Consider the following 19,691-nt stretch of genomic DNA (forward strand, 5'->3'; position numbering starts at 1 on the left):
AAACTCAATTTAATACATAGGTAGCCCTATATTCCAAACTTTTATTTTCTCGGCCATGAGAGTAAAACCCTCACACCGAAACTAATCCTTCTTGAAGGTCAGGATAAAAACCTTCACCCCAAAGATCGCTCATAAAAGTAGATATAAAGAAAAGTCAAACCCTTATTTAAAAAAAGGACAAAAACACAATAAAAAAACCAGTAAATAGTTACAACAGTTGCAATGAGAGAGGCGAAGTGCACTGGTCGGCGCATGATGGACGAGATGAAGCAGTTTTGCACCGATGGGCAGCTGAGGAGCTGGGGAGCACGGTGGGCCGACGCGTGGCTGAGCAAAACCAGTTGAGAAGACTAGATCTAGATTTGAAAAACTAGATCTAAAGTCCAACCGATTCTGGAGAGGCGAAGAGCGGCGCAACACAGTTCATATTCTGATAGTGTCCACTTACTACCAATTTTTTATGTGATACTATCAAATTTTGTCCACTTACTTAATATATTCTAATAGTGTAAAAGGTCAGAGCCAATAAAATTATGATGTGTCATATTTAAGTCAGTATCACATTAATGAAATTTGTTAAATTAGTGAACGAATTTGACTGTAAGGATTAAATTGTTTTGTTGGTATACCTCAGGAACCTCTAAGTTTAATTTTGATATCACATGGAGCTAATTGTAAATCAGGTAAACCATATGAACTAATTTTGTATTTTTCATTTTTCTTTCTTTTGAAATTAATTTGTTAGTTTTATATATATATATATATATTTTAATGAGAGTGACACCTATAAATTATTTTATATATCACAAAAAACGAATTTAGACAAACCACTAGAATTATTTTGCATTTATCCTTTAATACTATTTTCGGTTGGGGTGGACTAATTTTGTCTGAAGCGTGATAATCTATAAAAACAAAAAAGTTAGAAATAATTTGACAGAAAGAACCCAAAGAACAGAAGCAAGTGACCCAAGACCCCGTGACCTTAAGTCGCGAAGTCACCGCACATATTACCAAACACCCCAAATCCCAATTGCTCACCTTTTGCTGTTGCTCCCTCTTCTCCAGAAAACACCGAGGATGAACCATAATCCGCAATCCAGTGATGGTATCCACGAAGATGACGCTGCGCTCTCCGATTTCCTCGCATCCTTAATGGATTACACTCCCACGGTTAGTTTTTTCTCCTTTCCCAGAAAATCTGCCTTTCTGTTTTTTCTGGAAAATCCACCCATAACCGCTTTTAGATGCATCTGAAGAATTAATCTTTTGGTTTTTCCTTGCTTGTATGGGATTTCGCTTTCAGATTCCAGACGAGTTGGTGGAGCATTACTTAGCCAAGAGCGGGTTCCAATGTCCCGACGTTCGACTGTAGGTACTTTTTGTTCATCGTTTTATCTTTTTTATTTATTTTTATTTTATTTTTTCAAAATAGACTCGGTAACCTGCAAAGAGAGAAATTGCAGTGTACATCGACAAGAGGAAATTCAAAAAAAAAGAAAAAAAAAGAAAGAAAGATCGTTTACATGCCATATTCTTGTTCTTGGTCACATAGGCTGTTTTGTGGTAGGGAAGAAAAAAGCATGAATGTCTTTTGTTTATTGTTCTGGGTTCTTGATTTTTTCCGGATGTTAATATTTTCACTTAAGAGTTTGAATGATGGTGTAGTCAATACTCAATACAGGCTTATGCGGTCAACCCGTTCACTATGACTTGGTTCACTTAGATCAAATGTGCAGACAAACTCATAAAATATAAGTAGTAACAGGAAAGCTGTATCTTCTTACACTGTATTACTGAATGTAATTCAGCTAGGGAAATTTTTTAAGGTATGAAAATTGTGTAACTCGGTTAGGATGACCTCTTTCTGCCTGTGCCCTTCTTCTTTCGTGCTAGTCTTTTGAGTGGCATTGCTCCTCTTAATTTTTATTTTTTGGCTACAAGGTTAAGTTAACTGATTCAAGTTTTTGTAGAGGAGTCTAGATTAACTTTGATAAAAAGCACTCTTTCCAATTTGCCTACCGATTATTGTCTCTTTTCTTTATTCCAATGGGCGTGGAACAGGATTGAAAAACTTAATAGGGATTTTTTATGAGATGGAATGGGTGATTTAGTGAATTGGTTGAGAATTTGTGCTCTGTTGAAATCAGGTGATTTAGGGATTAGAAACCTGATTCAGTTTAATCGTGCTCTATTAGGAAAATGATTATGGTGTTATGCTACGGAGAGGGAGGCTTTGTGGAGATTGGTGATGGAATCTAAATATGATAGTTTAAGGGAGGGTTGGTGTTCTAAGGAGGTAACGGGGCCATTCGGAGTGGAGTGTGGAAATATATAAGGAGGGGGGAAGGGTGCAAACTTTTTCAAAATTTGTTAGATACGAGGTGGATGGTGGGTCAAAGGTAAATTTGGCATGATGTATAGTGTGGGGACCAACCATGGAAGATATCTTATCCAGACTTGAATAGTATTGCACGTTGCAAGGACGTGTGGGTGACAGATCATATGTAGTTCTGAAATGGGAGTATTCGATGGAATTTATTTTTTTACCAGATCTGTACATGATTGGGAGGTGGATTTGGTTTCCTTTTTTCTTGGAAATGTTATATTCTCTTAGAGTAAGGCAAGGAGATGTGAATAGAATGTATTGGATCCTTTCCAAAAGAAGCAAGTTTGAAGTGAGCTCGTATTATCATGTGTTAACCAAACCTTCGAGATTAACGTTCTTTGTCTGGAAGACGACGTTAGGGAAAATATTGAATTTGGATAACCTGAGAAAGATGAACGTTATTGTGGTAGATTGATGTTGTATGTGCAAGAAGAGTGGGGAGTCTATTGAACATCATCTGCTTCAGCAAGAGATTTATGGAGTTTGCTTTTCAATATGTTTGTTGTTGTATGGGTTGTGCCTAGAAGGGTGAGAGAGTTGGTGAGTTGAGGAGGTCAAGTGTGACATTGTAACATTTTGGAAGTTTGGAGGGTGGCTCCTTTGTGTATAATATGGTGTATTTGGAAAGAGCGAAATGCAAGGAGCTTTGAAGAGCAAGATACTTCGGTAGTAGAGCTGAAAAAGATCATGTTCAATTTCCTTTACACATGGGATAGCATCACATAATAATTTGTTTTGTTTTTTGTTTTGTTTGTTTTGTTTGTTTGTTTGTTTGTTTGTTTTTTTTCCTGAGCTTTTGGACATTTGTTCTTCTTTTTCTCCTTAAACATGGTTCTCTTGTATACTTCCTTTGTAATATGGCTCTGTCCCTTTGCGCTTTGATATTGAGATTGAATTACTTATAAAAAAAAGCTCTTGTAGAGGAAATAAGATATCTTGAACATGTTCTATTCTCATTCACGTGGCTTTTTGTGAAAAAGTAAAAGTTTCTAATAACTTTTTTGATTTTTGATTTTTTTTTATAGGAAATTGTGGTTTTAAATGGAATTTTGTTTCAAAAACACCCAATGTAAAATCGTGTTTTGAAAAAAGCGATTTCAAAAGTACCATACGTCCCTAAACAGTTATGAAAATGCTGTATCTTACAATTTTATTTAATTTTTAAATTTTTTTTTTTTTTTTACAAAAGCTCCTTCATTCATGATCATCAACAATGGATTATTAAAATGCTTGTCTGTGATGGGGTTGACAATTTCCAATGTTCATTCTTGAGTGTATTCGTAATTTGATATCATTTACCTTTTGAGCTGAAATTTAGAAGCTAATAAACAAATATTATCGTATGAAATTGGATTTTGTAGCCTGTGGGAGTTAGCGTAGGCCTTAAGCTCACATCTTTTTATAGGGAAAGAAAAAGGATATCTGATGTTTTATTTCTTCTTTTCTTTTCTTATTTTTATTTTTTGTTGCTATTTACTATCTAATTAAATTTTATTTTGCTTTATTTTTTCAGAATTAGGCTGGTAGCTGTTGCTACACAGAAGTTTGTGGCTGAGGTTGCAACGGATGCCCTACAGTATGCTTCTGAACTCATGTTGTTTTATCATATATGCACACAAATCATATATGTACACATAGACACATGCAGATACACCAAAATACATGCAGGCGCATAATTCAGACATTTTCTATGGTTTCGGAGTAAAAACTGCAATGCAACAAGTGTTTAAGGTTTTGAAAGAGAGGCGTAGGGGTGGGAGTGAAAGTTGGTGAAGTTTTATACTTTACATAAATATGTTTATGCCTTTACGTGAAAAAAACCAGTAATTGCTGATGTGTGAGGGGAATGTGGGCTTACTATTTATTTGCATTCAGCAGTTATTTGCTGCACACTTGGCTTCCTATACCTCAATAAGGCTACTCAAAGTTTGCGTTGGATGTTTAAAAAACTAATGGAAAAAATAGCATGTCCTTCCACTAAAATTGGCTGGAAAAAGGGTTTTTTTTTTTTTTTTTTTTTGTAGATTGCATTCAAATGTTTGAGAGTCTGAATATATGTGGTGGGTGATCGGGTAACAGAAACCAATGTGTGAGCCAGCTTGCTTGGATTTATAGTGCAAACTTAAGTATGGTATTTTAGAGCATAGAAGCCTTGCGAGTTGCTACACATATGCTGTGGCCTCCGATATGTGTATGTTTTGGGTTAGTTTGGATCCTACCTTGATGTGAATTCGATCTTCAGGTTTTTTTCGTTTTATGGTGAAAGAACCTAAGGAACGGTTCTACCCCCAAAACAAGCACACAAACAATAAATATGGAAAACAAAATGAAGTACTTGACAAAAAACCATCACCACAATGACGCAAGTATTTTGGTTACAGGGCGGAAAATTCCTTTTCACACATCAAAGGTAAAAAAAAAAAAAAACCTCCGAGGCAGTTAAACGCGAGAAATCACTGCATGAAGATTCAAAATACAGACATAGAAACTCAACAACCTCTTTGTAATTCTAAAGACTCAATAAGGCAACAAGCTCCACACTTTTCTCCATGCTGGCCAATCTTCTTCATCTCCATTTCCTCACAGACTCATCGTTAAACTCTTTACAGTTGAAGGATGTGTATGGTATGATTTGAAGGAATCAGAAATCCAAGTAGAGAAAGTTGCAAGCTTTTTAATGAACCTTACTTGGATAAACAAGGGTGAAGGGAGATTAACCTTTGGAAAGCTTCTAGGCAACACAATTAGCTATTCTTCCTTGCTTCAAGTAGTGGAGAACGTTACCTATTTATATGCCACAGTCTAAGGTCTCTTTGAAACGGATAAAGTTTGGATTTTTAACTTCAATAACTGCAGCAACTTTAGAACGATTATATTTTGTTAGAACGAAATAGGTTTCATCGCTAACTCTTTGGCATTGCAGTATTTTGTCAGAATGTTTATCTGATTTTGTTATGATGAAACATACTGACTTCAATTTCGTTAGTAACTTCTTTTGACGTTCTTCTGACGAAATACACCGACTTCAATTTGTCAGTACCTTCTAACGAAATACACTATGAGTCTATGAGCCATTTCGTCAGTACCTTCATCTGACATCCTTCTGAGTTTCTGATGAAACACACTGACTTGATTTTCATCAGAACGTACATATGAAGAATTTACAAAAATGTGACCAAATTGAGCAATCTAAAAGAACAATTTTTGATCACTGAATGAAGCTAATATCTATGACCTAGAATATGGCTTGTCCTCAAATTTGCACTCCTTGGTGCCTGCTTTTCTAGTTTGTAAGATGCTTAATGTCATTCATTGGCTAATATAGGCAGTGCAAGGCAAGACAGACAACTGTAGTCAAGGACAAAAGGGATAAGCAGCAAAAGGTGCGCAAAATGATTTTTTTTACTTTTCTTTTTATTATTATTATTAATTCTGGCTAGTCTAAGCTTTTTTCTGGGAACAGGATAAGCGCCTAATGTTAACAATGGAGGACCTCTCAAGGGCACTGCATGAGGTAAGCACTGAAGTGTTTTACATTATAATCTTCGCTAGCAGAGTCAAGCTCTTCTCACTATAATTATCTTCTATTCATAAGAAATTTATGTGTGTGCGTGTTTTGGAGTGGTTGTAGCTCAGTGGTAAATTTGGACGCTAACTTTTGAAATTTGAATTTGAATTCAATACATGAACTATGGAGATTTGTGAAAAGAATAAGTGTGTTATAAAATGTTATATAACTTAATTAGATGTTTAAGAGACACAAACATGCATCAGTGCAAAAAGCTATGATTATTGCACATATTCTTCTAGTGGAACAAGTATGGATTTAAATGTGTTAATTTAGCTGCATAAATTTGGCATGCATGGAAAAAAAATATGGGTTTAAATGTAGCAGCATTCATTTGGCATGCATGGAAAAGATATGGGTTTAAACGTGTTAACTGAGCAACATATTTTTCGCATGCTTTCTAGCATTTACATTTTATTGGTAATTAAGTGTTATGATTTATTATTATGTATTACACCAACCCAATGGCAAGCACTATTCAGATTCAGTACTGTTGTTGATATTACACTTTTTAATTTTTTAATTTTTAATTTTTTAATTTATTATTATTATTATTATTTTTTTTATAAAAAAAGTAAGAAACATAAACAGAGGATGGGTGTGGAGTTTCTCCCTAATAGGGGTCTTTCTTGTATACTTCCTAGTTACTAGGGTTGCGCTCGTCTACGCTTTATAATGAGATTGGATTACTTATAAAAAAAAGGAGGATAGATGTGGAGAATAGTGTTTCAAATAAATGATGTGATAAATTAGAAGTAAAGAAGCATGACATGCTATCAAATTTAAAGGAGTGATCCAGGTTGTAGGACTGTACGATCTTATGATCTGAATGTCAGAGCGATCTTGGTTGGTTCAAAACCTGCTTCCTGGTGGGATTGTTGTAGGATGGCTTTCCAAGTCGTCGGGCTGTGTCAAATTGCTATCCAACAACAATCCTAAAGAAATGAAACGTCGATTTAGAACTAGAGAGAGTGATGCTCGAGCTGTTTCAGCGAAGAGGATGTCTGAGAAATGCCATAAAGTTTTTCAGTCAGAACGATCACATTGGCACGTTATTGTAAAGTTTCTCTGGGCTGAAAGGCTGAGGAGAAACTTTCTTTTCTTTTTTCTTGTTTGGTCAGGCAGGGCCGTTTGAACCATGTGATTTGGCTATTTGTAGGCCTCTGCATGGCTGCTAAGTTGAGCCTCTTGGTTGGCCTATTTAAACATTGTTGATGCTATCTAGAGTTATTTGCTCATTTGAGCTCTTTGATTGGCTAGTTCAAAGTTTGTTAAAGTGAACCTAGGAGGGCATTAAGCTCCCTAGGGGTTTGTCTCGCTGTCCTCTAGTGCATTATGATTAAAGTGGATACCAATGGGTGATGGTGGTGAAGATGAATATGAGTTCTGTAATCCTGATTTCTGAATGAGCTTCATGGTTGCAATGTGTGAAAAGTGATATCCAAGTTGGATTTGTTTTGATGATGTTTTGAGTTACAGTAGAAATTTGTTTTTTTTTTTTTTTTTTTAATTTTGTTGTGGAAAGTGGCCTTTGTTTTCTTTCTTTCCTGAGGTCTTATGGTTTTGTAGTCAATCAGTTAACTGGTTAATGATTGCATGCCAGCCACTGTCTAGTGGATTGTCAGACTGAATCGTTCCATGGCAGAATTCAGTGTTTTTAAAAGTGAGCCAGGGTTTTCCAAACCAAGGGAACTAAGAACTAAGCAAAGGGAAATAGAACTCATATTGAATTCCCTTTCTGGTAGATATATTAGTCGGATGTCTGTATTTTCTTCCTAAGCTGGTTTTGTGACAGTGATGTGGAAGCCAGTATGTCAAAAGTTGTTTTTCTTCTGTTGGTGGCTTATAGGTTAAAAGCCATTCAATTAATTTTGGGAGTTGTACCATACCAGTTTTTGTGTCATTTATTATGCAATAACACAGTGGACCATCAAGCTACATCCCCCCCACAACAAACAAAAAATAAATCACATTTTATATATGAACCCCCGTGTTTGGTTACTTTTCAGTTATCATCATCCTCCATCTTGAAATTCTAGCTCTGTTCTTATATTTCTCCTTCTCTTGCAATATTTGGATGCTGGTTGCATATCACTGTCGGCATTTCTAAGGCACATGGAGGGAGTTTTGAAATTTACTAGCTGTTTGGTTAAGGGTAATGGTTGCATTTAAGTAAAGGGAATCCAGATGCCTGTGGGTATTTGGATTCTGCCCCCTGTGGGTATTTCGAGATTGAGGCAAGCCATAAGAAGGAATGCGAGGTGAGGCCCATGTCTAAGGGGAAGGTCCAGGTCACATTGCGTTCTTGCTCGACCGATTTAACTCTAGGCCCATAGGGGTAAAGCTATGTAGGCCCAGGCTTTTGGGAGAGGGGGCCCTTCTTGAGGGTGTGGGTTTTAACCTAAAGGGAGGGCCTAACCACCTGCGGGCCTTGGTGCATTCATCCCTACTCCAATTGCGGGGACCCAACCTGCTAAGGTGCAATATAGGGGGCTAGATCCAAGTTGGCTTAGGTACTGGCTTCAACCTAATGCCAACCTAGGTCCAAGACTAATATCAAGTGGATCATCAGTGGGGCGTTGTGAGTTCTCAATCAAGCAAGGGAGTGGGTTTGGGTCCTTCCTGTGTTGCGACAGTTGGTTGCCCGGATGCCACCCCCTGCCCTCGATGTCCATTGTTTTGGAGGCAACCGACAAGGGAGTTAGGATGGTTTGCGGGGATTTTTTGCAACATTTGCTAGGAGCTTTACGTCAATGGTGGTCCTCAATCCTCCTATTGACGCCTTCTGGTGGAGCTCCAGTTTGTTTCTCAGACCTCACTGGCCTTGCTAGCGCAAGAGGTGAGGCTTCTAGCTTGTAGTATGATGGGATGTTGGTTCTGGGTTCTTCTCCATCTGGTTCTTCTGCTAATGACGGTGCAGACGCATCTCCTATTGGAGCTGCAAGGCCAGTGGAATCTCATAAGGTTGTGGATTGGGCGCTAGATCTCCGAGATGGGAGGAGAATCGTGGTCCCAGGACTAAATCCTGGGGCACTTCTTCCTTTGCTCGGGGAGAGCTTGGGTGACAGTTTAGGGAAGGAGTAGGAGAACATGCAGGTTCCCTTGCTGGCATGCGGTGATTTTGGATTAGTCTTGGCCAGATGCAGTAGGGTCGAGATGACTCCTTCAAGTTGGTACTCCACCACGGGGATGGGTTGAGGGATAGCATGCCCTTGAATGTTCACCCCATTGTAGTAATTGAAGAGCCAATCTTGTTTGTTGTAGAGGCTTTTGAATGGGTGGTTCTGAGAGTAAAGAGCTTCCATCATGTTGTGGGGATTTCTTGTGAGGCGTTTGAGGGTGAGCTTATGGTGTTGCCCATGGCCATGGAAGCAATCGGATTTCAAAATCCTAGTTCATCTAGTCGTCTCTCTAGGTTGGTGAACAGAAGGTAGCGTGAATTGAAGAGGTTAGCATGTTTTGATAATTATGGCAATAAGGGAGGCCAGTCCAACTGAGGAAAAGGCAAGGGTAGGGGTATATTGTGCTCTTTATAAAACCAAAGATTTTGTTGTGGAATGTGAGAGGGTTAAATGAGAGGGATAAAAGGCTTTCGGAATCTTCTTAGAGATTTGAGGTGGATGTTGTTTGCTTGCAGGAAACTAAAATAGACTAATAGAGTCTCTAGGATTGTGGTGTGCAGTTGATGGGGTTGTATTCATGTGGATTGGTGTTATTTGGGTTTTGAAGGGGCTTCTGGTGGGATGGGATAGGAGGGTGGTGGAAAAAACTGACTGTGTGGGGGCTTTCTCTGAGGGTGGTTCTTTAGAAATGTCGATGATAACTTTGAGTGGGCTTTCACCACTGTTTATGGCCCTATTGTTGACAGTGATAGAAGAGTGCTATGGGCTGAACTAACTGGGTTGATTAGTTGGTGGAACAGTCCTTGTTGTATTTGGGGCGATTTTAACATCATCCACTTTCTGAGTGAGAGATCTAGTGGTGCCAGGTTGTCCCTAGCTATATCGGAGTTCTTCAAGTTCTTTTTTGAACAAGGGCTTATTTATGCCCAAGAAAAGAGGCATATTTTATTTCAAGGACATAAGGAATATTATTCTTCCATACTTTGGATACAGTTGTTTGAAAATGATATTAGAATTAATTGAATCGTCACTGCCTGTAATATCTTTCTTGCTGTTTAGAACTGGTCTCCATGTCCTGGTAATTTTAATGCCCTATAATTCAATCCTTTGATTTTTATGTGTACTGATTCTGTTATTATTATTATCAATTTTTTGTCATCGTGGTAATCTGAAATTGACCCCCATGGTATTTTCAATGGCAGTATGGCGTGAATGTGAAGCATCAAGAGTATTTTGCTGATAGCCCTTCAACTGGGATGGATCCTGCTTCAAGAGATGAATGAAGTTTTCTAAGTCCCATCTATATATGCTTATGAAAATACTTGCTACATAGCTTGTAATGTTTCCTCTCTCTTCTGCACTATTTTGGCCAATGGCTGTGTTGACAATTATCTAACCCTTATTCTCCCTTTACATTGTGAAAAGAAAAAAACAAAAAAAACTCCATTTTTCCTTTCTTTATTAATTCTTTTTAAGAAGATTACTTGCTGAATTAGAGTAGAGATACAAGTATTTACAATTAAATCCAGCACTATCCCCATGAATGGTGCTCTTGTTTTCCCATACATCTAAATTATGATGGAGCCTCCACCTATCAACATTGATGGGATTCACCGATATTCGTCTAACTGGTCAGATTACTTGTGGATCGAAACGGTTGGGGAAAATCTACTCAACTGTACATATGGACATCTTTTAAATTTTGTGCGAATTAAATAACAAAATGGTACGATTTTTTCTTCTTGAAAAGCTCTCATTTCCTTTCATTTATTGTGTAGATGCTCCTGGATCCTTTAAATTGAATTTGGACCCGTTCGGGGTAAATACAAACATATTGATAAGGATAGATCCAAACAAATCCTTAAGGGTAAATCTAAGCATAACTCATTTAGTTAAACGAGTTAAACCCTTAAATCTAAACACAACTTGACCCGTTTGACTCGTTTAATGAGAAACTTAAATGCGGCTTGTTTAACTTGTTTGACCGAACTCAATATGATCTAAGTATGATCAGTTTGACTTGAACATGACCCATTTGATCTGTTTTAACATGTATTTATAATATAAAAAAAAATATATAATTTCATAAATGGATAAAATGGGTCGAACAGCCTAATTGAGCTACGTTGTCAATTTCCGGATAAGATGTGGGCTAGGTGATCAGCCCTGGCCAGTTCAAGCAACGGCTATCAGCTTCTCGTATGATGTGGGATTAGTGATCAACCCCAGCCAGTTCGAGTTGGGCTATCAATTACCTTGGCATGGTCGTGGGCTTCCCAATAACCTTATCCAGTAGTAGCATATCAGCTGGGTTGTCGGCTTCTAGAGCCTTCCACTAGCAGTATATTAGCTGGGTTGTAGGCCTTTAACATAGCATGTTATCCAGGTTCCAACCTTCCAATAGGTTAATGTGTTGGTTCTTCATGGGCCATATTTGTTGACGGTGGTACAATGGGCCCTTTTGTTGGGCTAAATCGGAATTGGGCCTTTTTGGGTGTATGTGTGTCGTCATATGGCACTTTGTACATGACGTGGCAATGACATGTATTCTCTATCATGTAATTTTGCCACCCTTTCAACCATGACTCACCATCAATACATGTTGTGCCTATATTGTCTATTGGTGGTGATGTGATCCGTGGCTTGTGTTAAATATATTCAAATTAGCACGACACTAGAACTTGCCCAATAAAACAGGTATGCAAACACCTAACTATCGTAATAAGTTCATTATATTTAGCTCATATTTTTCTACAAATTTAATAGATCAACAATTATATTTTGGGGGTCGACCATTAACTTATGTGGGATCTACATATGTTCACAAATCTAATAGTTGATTTGTAAGATGAGATGAGCCAAATATGAAGAAAATATTGACCCCTAACATTTTTCCATGATAAAACATGTTTTACGGTTATCAAAGCAGTTTTCTAATTTCAAAACAGCAACCAAACTGGTTCTAATTAGTAACTATGATATTTTTCAGTTTGAGTGATAAGTTTTTAAATGCACTAATTATGTGATTTTTGTGATAAAGATTGTTTCTCAACCTCAATCCTCACACACTAGTACACTAGAAAGTGCTACTAGTCCATCACACATTGGTTCATCTTAGCCGACTCTATCATAATATTACGTGATTGCGTAATTGGCTGAGTAACTCGATCTACGACAGGATAAGAAGCAAAATCTTGCTTTTTATTCTTATCTATGGTGCTAACTTGGAAAAATTAGTGTAGGAAATTGGAGGTTCTTGGGCCTCTTTCAAACAATAGAGTTTGAGAATATAATTTGCATGCCTTCTTATTAAACGATCACCTCTTTAAATAGAGGGGACTAAACCTTCTTGGAGTTGAGTTCTAAAACTTGGAATTCAACTCCTACAATGACACTTACTCTTTTACGTGGAATTTAATCCAGTGAGGATTATTTGTAATTTAAAGGAAAAATTACACTTTAGCCCCCCAAAGTTTGGTGCGATTTTCAATTCGACAACCAATGTTTCAATTTTTGCAATGCACTCCCCCAAACTTGCAAATTTTTTTCAATTTGACCAATGTTATTCCAAAATTTCCATATTGCCCCTAATTTTTTTATTTTTTATAAAAAAAAAAGAAAATTTGGGGGTGCAAAAATGGCCAGATGGCCAAAGAGCCACCCCGAATATTTTTTTAATTTTTTTTAATAAAAAATAAAAAAATAAATTAGGGGCAATATGAAAATTTTGGGATGGCATTGGTTGAAAATTGAAAAAAATTTGCAAGTTTGGGAGGGTGCATTGCAAAAATCGAAACATTGGAGGTCGAACTGAAAATCGCCCCAAACTTTTTTTTTTGGGGGGGGGAGGGGGGGTAAAATGTACTTTTCCCTAATTTAAACTACTAGAGATAACTCCTAAGACTTGATAACAAGATAACTTGATAAGCGCTGCACTATTATCTAATGCAATACATATCCTAACTCAATTAAATAAAAGACTCAAACTAATAGTAAACATTTGCATGCAATCTAGTCCTCCACGACACCTCTCATAACATTCCTCCCTCTTTGAACTGTCCTTGTCCTCAAGGACAAAGGCTGGAAATTGTTGCTGCATGGTAGGTCTTGGTTGATGTGTCCATTTATGACAGACCCACCCAATCTTCCTTCTTTTTACCTCTCTCTCCATCTTCTTCTCTTCCTCCAAACGGTGCACAAGCTGTTTGAGGCCTCTTAACTCCACCTCTCGGTTCTTCCATAGAAACTTCATCAAGAGTTTTGCAAAACCCAAAATATTAGTCCAAGCGTGCGTAACCATTGAGTAACCAAAACCACCTCACATACATCCATAGGTAATATGAAAAAATCCACCGTGAATGGCTCTCCTTGCAGCCACAACGTTATACCTGCACATAGACTAGTGCAACTAATTTTTTCACCACTGGCTACTATAACGTGCATCCTTCCAATGTGTTTTGGTTTCAAGCCCAATCTGTCGGCTATTTGTGGATTGAGAAAATTATGAGTACTTCCCGAATCCATCAAAACGACCACTCCAATTTTTTCTTAGATACCCTTTCACCCGCATTGTTTGTGGGATGGGTGTTCATGTTAGTGCATGTAGTGAAATTATCGGTTCCACCCCAATCAAGTTCACATCTTCATGGACCTCTTCCTCTTCGTTTTCATCCTCACTCAGGTATACTCCTTCGATGAAAAATAATTTTTTACAACGATGTCCTGGAACAAACTTTTCATCGCAATTGAAACACAAACCTTGTGCTCTTCGCTCTTGCATCTCGGAGGTTGATAAACGACGTGTTGGAATTGTTTTGCCCCTGTTCAGATTTGAGGAAGGTAGCGGAGGAGTTGTCTCCTTTGGTGTCATGCGCTTCTTGTCTGATATTGGAGGCTTCTTCAAGCTTAGCTCCAATTCTTTGCCTCATACAATCTGGCTAGACTGATGTCTTCGGTTAATGAGTTGGGTCTGCCTGCTTGCACCTCCGTCCTCACTGTTCCCTTCAGGCCGCTGATAAAGCACCCTAATTGATGCGAGTTTGATAACTTCCCAACACGACTAAGGAGTTGTTCAAATTGGGATTTGTATTCCCGCAAAGATTCGGTTTGCTGCAATTTTGTGAGGTCGCCAAAAGTGATCTTTGAATATGGTTGGGCCGTAGTGTATGTGGAGTGCCTATTTTAAGGAATTCTAGGTTGGTATCTCCTCATCTTCCTTCCACAATTGATACCACAATTGAGCCTCCTTTTCCAGGTGATAGGCTACCATGGGTAACTTCTCTTCTTCAACTGTCCTTTGAAATTCAAAGAATTACTCCACTTGGCAAATCCAGCTTGTAGGATCGTCCATCCTATGATACTTTGAAAATCCAGCTTGGCTAACTTCGGTGCCATGGAATTTAGGTTTCCCTGGTGTGACTTGTCACGGGTTCTTGTTGTAGAATTTTCCCCAGAATTTTTTTCTTCTTTGGACAACCTTTTGTTGATCTTTGTTACTTCCTTGGAGTTCTTGGCTAGCATTTTGGTAGTTTCAGCATTCTGCTTCATCATTCCTTTGAACATGGTTTGAAGGTTGGAGATTTGTTTTTCCATCCGTTCCACACGTGGATTGGCCATCAAGATCAAACTATGCTTTGATACCACTTTGTTACGTGATTGCGTAATTGATTGAGTAACTCGAGCTTCGATAGGATAAGAAACAGGATCTTGCTTCTTATTCTTACCTATGGTGCTAACTTGGAAAAATTAGCGTAGGAAATTGGAGGTTCTTGGGATTCTTTCAAGCAATAGAGTTTGAGAATATAATTTGCATGCCTTCTTATTAAACAATCACCTCTTTAAATAGAGGGGACTAAACCTTCTTGGAGTTGAGTTCTAGAAATTGGAATTCAACTCCTACAATGACACTTCCTGTTTCACGTGGAATTCAATTCAGTGAGAATTATTTGTAATTTAAACTACTAGAGATAACTCCTAAGACTTGATAACAAGATAACTTGATAAGCGTTGCACTATTATCTAATGCAATACGCATCCTAACTCAATTAAATAAAAGACTCAAACTAATAGTAAAACTCTGCATGCAATCAAGTCCTCCATAGCACCTCCCATAACACATAAGCTACTCAACATGCCAATAGGCTGAGTACAACTTTCTGAAATATTGCTCATTTAGTCAATTTATATATGTTTAGCATGATGCCTATTTGTAACTAATTATGTGGCATCGCGTAAAAAAATGTGCAAACTCTACGGGTATATTTGGTACATGGAATGGTAATTTTTTTAGGAATAATAATGAGTTTAATGAGAATATAAGAGGTTAGAATGGAACGACCATTCCTATTCTTTTGTTTGAAGACAACATTTATGCTCTTACTAAAAATAAATCAAAATTCTAAAATACCATGATATATAAAAATAAAAATAATAAAAATTCTTAAAATTCTATGGGTGTCTGACCCCCCAAAGGGTGCCCAACCACTCTAACAGAACACTCGGAGTGCGACAATCCCTAGTGCCATGGGGGGTGGCCCAGACCACCCCAATGCTCCCCAGCCACTCGGGGGTCCACCACGAGGGACTCTGAGGGTGATGCCACCCATAGAATTCATTTAGATTATTTTTCTTTTAAAAAAACTTGTGTTTGAAAAAAAATAAAAGGATAAATACAAAATCAGTCTTTGTGGTTTGCCTAAATTACAAATAACTCTCGGTATAAAAAATAATTCAAAAGCCCTCGAGGTAGGCTAAAATAACAATTTAGTCCATGCAGTCAAATTCTGTCAAAACACTTAAAGGGTTCCGTTAGTGTGCCACGTCAGCACCAATAAAATAATGACACGTGTTCCTTTTAATAAAAATACAAATATATAAAACTAAACAAAATTAAAAATAGAGGGGTGGCTGCCAACTTGAGGGAGGGGTTGGCCCGAAAGCCACCCCCAACCAGATCCAGGGGTGGCTCGTTGTCCAGCCATCACCCAAGGATTTTTAAGTTTTTAAGTTTCATATATTTTTATTTTTATTAAGAGTGACATATGTCAACATTTTATTGGTATTGACGTAGTACATTAACGGAATCTGTTAAGTGTTTTGATGGAATTTGACTGTAGGGACTAAATTGTTATTTTGTCCTATCTCGAAGACCTTTGAATTGTTTTTTACACCACATGGAGTGATTTGTAATCTAGGACAACCACATGGACGGATTATACATTTATCCCAAAAATAAAAAATAATGTGGGTTTTATTTATTTATTTTGGAAAATACATCTTGGCAGCCTATTCCTCTATTTAGAAGAAAAACCATTCCCACTATTCCAAGGAATATTGTGTAGCCAAACAAATGAATAACTATTCCATATGAATAACTATTCCATTCTAGGAGCCTATTTCATATAAAAAACATGCCCTAGGGTTAGATTAAGGTTAGATCTCAATGATCTTTAACTAATATAAGTAATTATTATTATTTTCTTCTCGTTAGGGTCTTTTTGTGTGTAGGGTGTATAATGTGTTGTGTCAAGTCTGTGTGTCTGTATGTAGTTGTATATTGTGTTATGGTAGGCCATTTTATACAATGAGTCCACGATTCAATAAACCATGTGTGACGTGGGCTTCTTATTCGATTAATTAAACCCTTTCTCATTTTACTGAAAACTTTGGACATCAATGTTGTTTTCTGAAAGTTCGGCTAAAACTTTTTCTTTAACACATTTTATGATTTTCATAGATACATATAAGAGAAACACAATAAAATTCATTTGAAGTAACCATCAATGCGGTTGCTTTTCATTAGACCTAGAGAGAGACTTTGCTTTAATTAGCTTTGAACATATAAAATAACATGCATAGAATTAGTCTTCCTATTTTCATGCATAAAACATAATATCATAGTAGATAACAATATTAATAATTAATTACTAAGAACATACTTAAGCCTAAAACATGCTTTGACTTCTCAAACCATGCATGGGGAAATTGTGGGGAAATTTTCACATGAGTACTGTTGATAGCTGTTGTCATGTGAGAATCGGTCACTCACTTATGACCGTTTATTTTACATAATTTTTAATTATAAGAGTTTTATTTATTTATTTATTTTTTGTTTTGTTTTTAAATTTTAACAACCGAGTTATCTTAATTGATATAAAATTAATCTGGAGCAAAATGCTCCATTATATAATGTCAAAGATACAAGTTGTAAACTCTAGGATCTCAACACTATCTATGACATATATACCTAATAGCCTCTAGGGTTATTACAAAACAACACCTTATAAATGTCATCATTACAATTGGTAGATCTAATAAATCAACGAATCGCGTCTCTGGTTGTTGTCTCTCTCATCAATGACAATTCTTCTATAAACTTGACAACTCCTCGGTCATCAGTCAATAGTTTGCTCATAGAAAAAACTAGAAGAAAATAAAAGACCTACCGAAAACCATTACGTTATTCTTAAGAAAAACCCAAAAAACAACAAATCCAAAACCTGTTGCAGCTAGAACAACAATAGACTTAGTCTTAAGAGCCTGTTTGAGATTGTGTTTGAAAAATATAGTTTTTAAGTCAAAAAACACTTTTTGGCAAAAACTTCATTTTTAAGCTTTTGCCAAAAATGCAGTTTGACAATTTTTAGATTTTTTGAACATTTAAAAGCGCTTTTAATTTTTTTTTTTTTTTTTTTTTTTTTTAATTTTTGTTTCCTCAAATAGACTTTTTAAGTGTTAAACACACTTTTAGGCCATTTAAATGCAATTTCAAACAAGCCCTAAGAAATTCGATTCTATGTTAGTGAAACACATGGTAATAAAGTGTATCTCATTCGTTGTATACAAAATTTTCCAAAATAGTAAATAAGAGGTTGTCTTTATTGCACCGTTACTCTAATTTTAAGGGGTAAAGATATTTGAAACCTTGCAGAATGCAATCTCAGCAGTTGATTTTGGAGTATTAAGATATTTCCCACCGCCCCCAGAATGCTTAGGCATTCACTATAATTAAGTCTTCGGACTCTCAAACCTTTCACCTCGGTCTTCTCTTCTATATAACACTGGCGGCCGGAAGTATTTATTTATTTTAATTTTTTCATAGGTTGTCACCATCGAGCATTGACAATGACCCCCAATTCCCGGAAAGATTAAAAAAGACAAAAAAAAAAAAAAAAAATCACTAGATTCCACATTATCGAGATGACCATTCAAATTTTGTTGGGACTTGTTATTCTTGTTCATCGATCTTCATACATTTTTTTTTTTTAATTTACCATTAGATGTGTAAAACCATATGTGAGTCCTATACATGATAAATTATATATATATATATATATATATATATAGTTAGAGAGGAGAATGAAATGTTAAAATATTGATTAAATAATTAAATTTATCTTTTTCTATTAGCCTAAGCTTTTGAGACAAGTTATAATTTATCAAGGTATCAGAGTCAAATGTTTTGAGTTTAAATAATCAATTCTCACTCTCCATTTAAGTTAAATATTTCAGATGTTGGGTCTCATTGATCTATGAGTTTGAACTCATACGTGAGGGGAATGTTAAAGTATTGATTAAATAATTAAATTTATTTCTTTTTGATGACGAGAAACCTTGATAAGGCTGAACCCTTCGGACTCATTCCTGCATAATGAACCTTGGACTCGTGCACTGCACCTTCAGAAGTTTCCTTAAACGGATCTAGTAAATTGCTTGCTTTTTACACCGGGAGGGAGGTGGGGTCCTAGGGAGAGTTTGCACCTAGCAAGTCTCAAACTTGGGATCTAAGGGGTGATACTCTTTAAAGACCACAAGCCTAACCACTAGGCCTATCCCTTGATGTTTTTCTTCTCATTAACTTAAGCTTTTAAGATAAGTGTTAATTTAATAGGAAAAATAACATTTATCAATTTTGTTGCCTACATGGGTTAATAAGTTCGTCAAATTAAAAAAAAAAAACACTATTTTGATGCAAGTCACTTTAGTGAAAATTTTAAATGTGAGGATAGATGAGTTTCAGCAGTTGGTTAGTTACTTCATCCCCAGTTGCAACTTCACCAACAGTATTATGGTGTGAATGCCCAGCAAGGTAGTTGACAGAATTAACGACTTTTAAGTAGTTTGATTTGGTCAAGGTAAACGAATTAAGGTGCAGACAAATGGCATATCTTTTTTGTTAGCTAGGGTCGTCCTTGATACGAGGAAGGATTAGAATTAATTAGGTTGCGTTAACAGGTCACCCACGTTATCAAAAGTTCCAAGCTACCGCTATTTGGGTACTTTCCTGGATACTCACTATTTATTGTTTCTTAAAGAATAAAAAAATTAACACTAAACAAATATATGCCCGATTGTCAAGCATGTAACACATGCACCTTCTCTAACTTTACAACTAGCAGGTTTACATTTCGGTTAATGTTTTTGTGGTTTCTAAGAGAATTGGAAGACTTCAAAGATGGTGGAAGAGATTTCCCAATCTTAAGTTACTCGGCAATTGGAGGGCAGGGGCAACAATAACGGAATACCTTCCAAAATGAAGTGAGATAAGCCAAAACCGCCGTCAGCTTGGTGGCCAGTAGTGCAGCTAAAGCTTTCCAGTGAGAGAAATAGTTCC

General features: G+C 36.7%; 1 protein-coding gene across 1 annotated transcript; it reads left to right on the top strand.

Annotated features, from left to right (window-relative positions):
• The first annotated feature begins 997 nt into the window (after positions 1-997).
• On the top strand, positions 998-10,470 carry TAFII15 (TBP-associated factor II 15). The gene is made up of 6 exons (XM_059598050.2): positions 998-1,173; positions 1,307-1,371; positions 3,903-3,965; positions 5,715-5,772; positions 5,853-5,903; positions 10,282-10,470. The coding sequence occupies exons 1-6, from the start codon at positions 1,081-1,083 to the stop codon at positions 10,360-10,362; spliced, it is 411 nt and encodes a 136-aa protein (XP_059454033.2). The 5' UTR covers positions 998-1,080; the 3' UTR covers positions 10,363-10,470.
• Positions 10,471-19,691: the final 9,221 nt, after the last annotated feature.

The sequence above is a fragment of the Corylus avellana genome, chromosome 7 (assembly GCF_965113065.1).
Source record: "Corylus avellana chromosome 7, dhCorAvel1.hap1.2, whole genome shotgun sequence".
NCBI classification, from domain to species: Eukaryota; Viridiplantae; Streptophyta; class Magnoliopsida; order Fagales; family Betulaceae; genus Corylus; species Corylus avellana.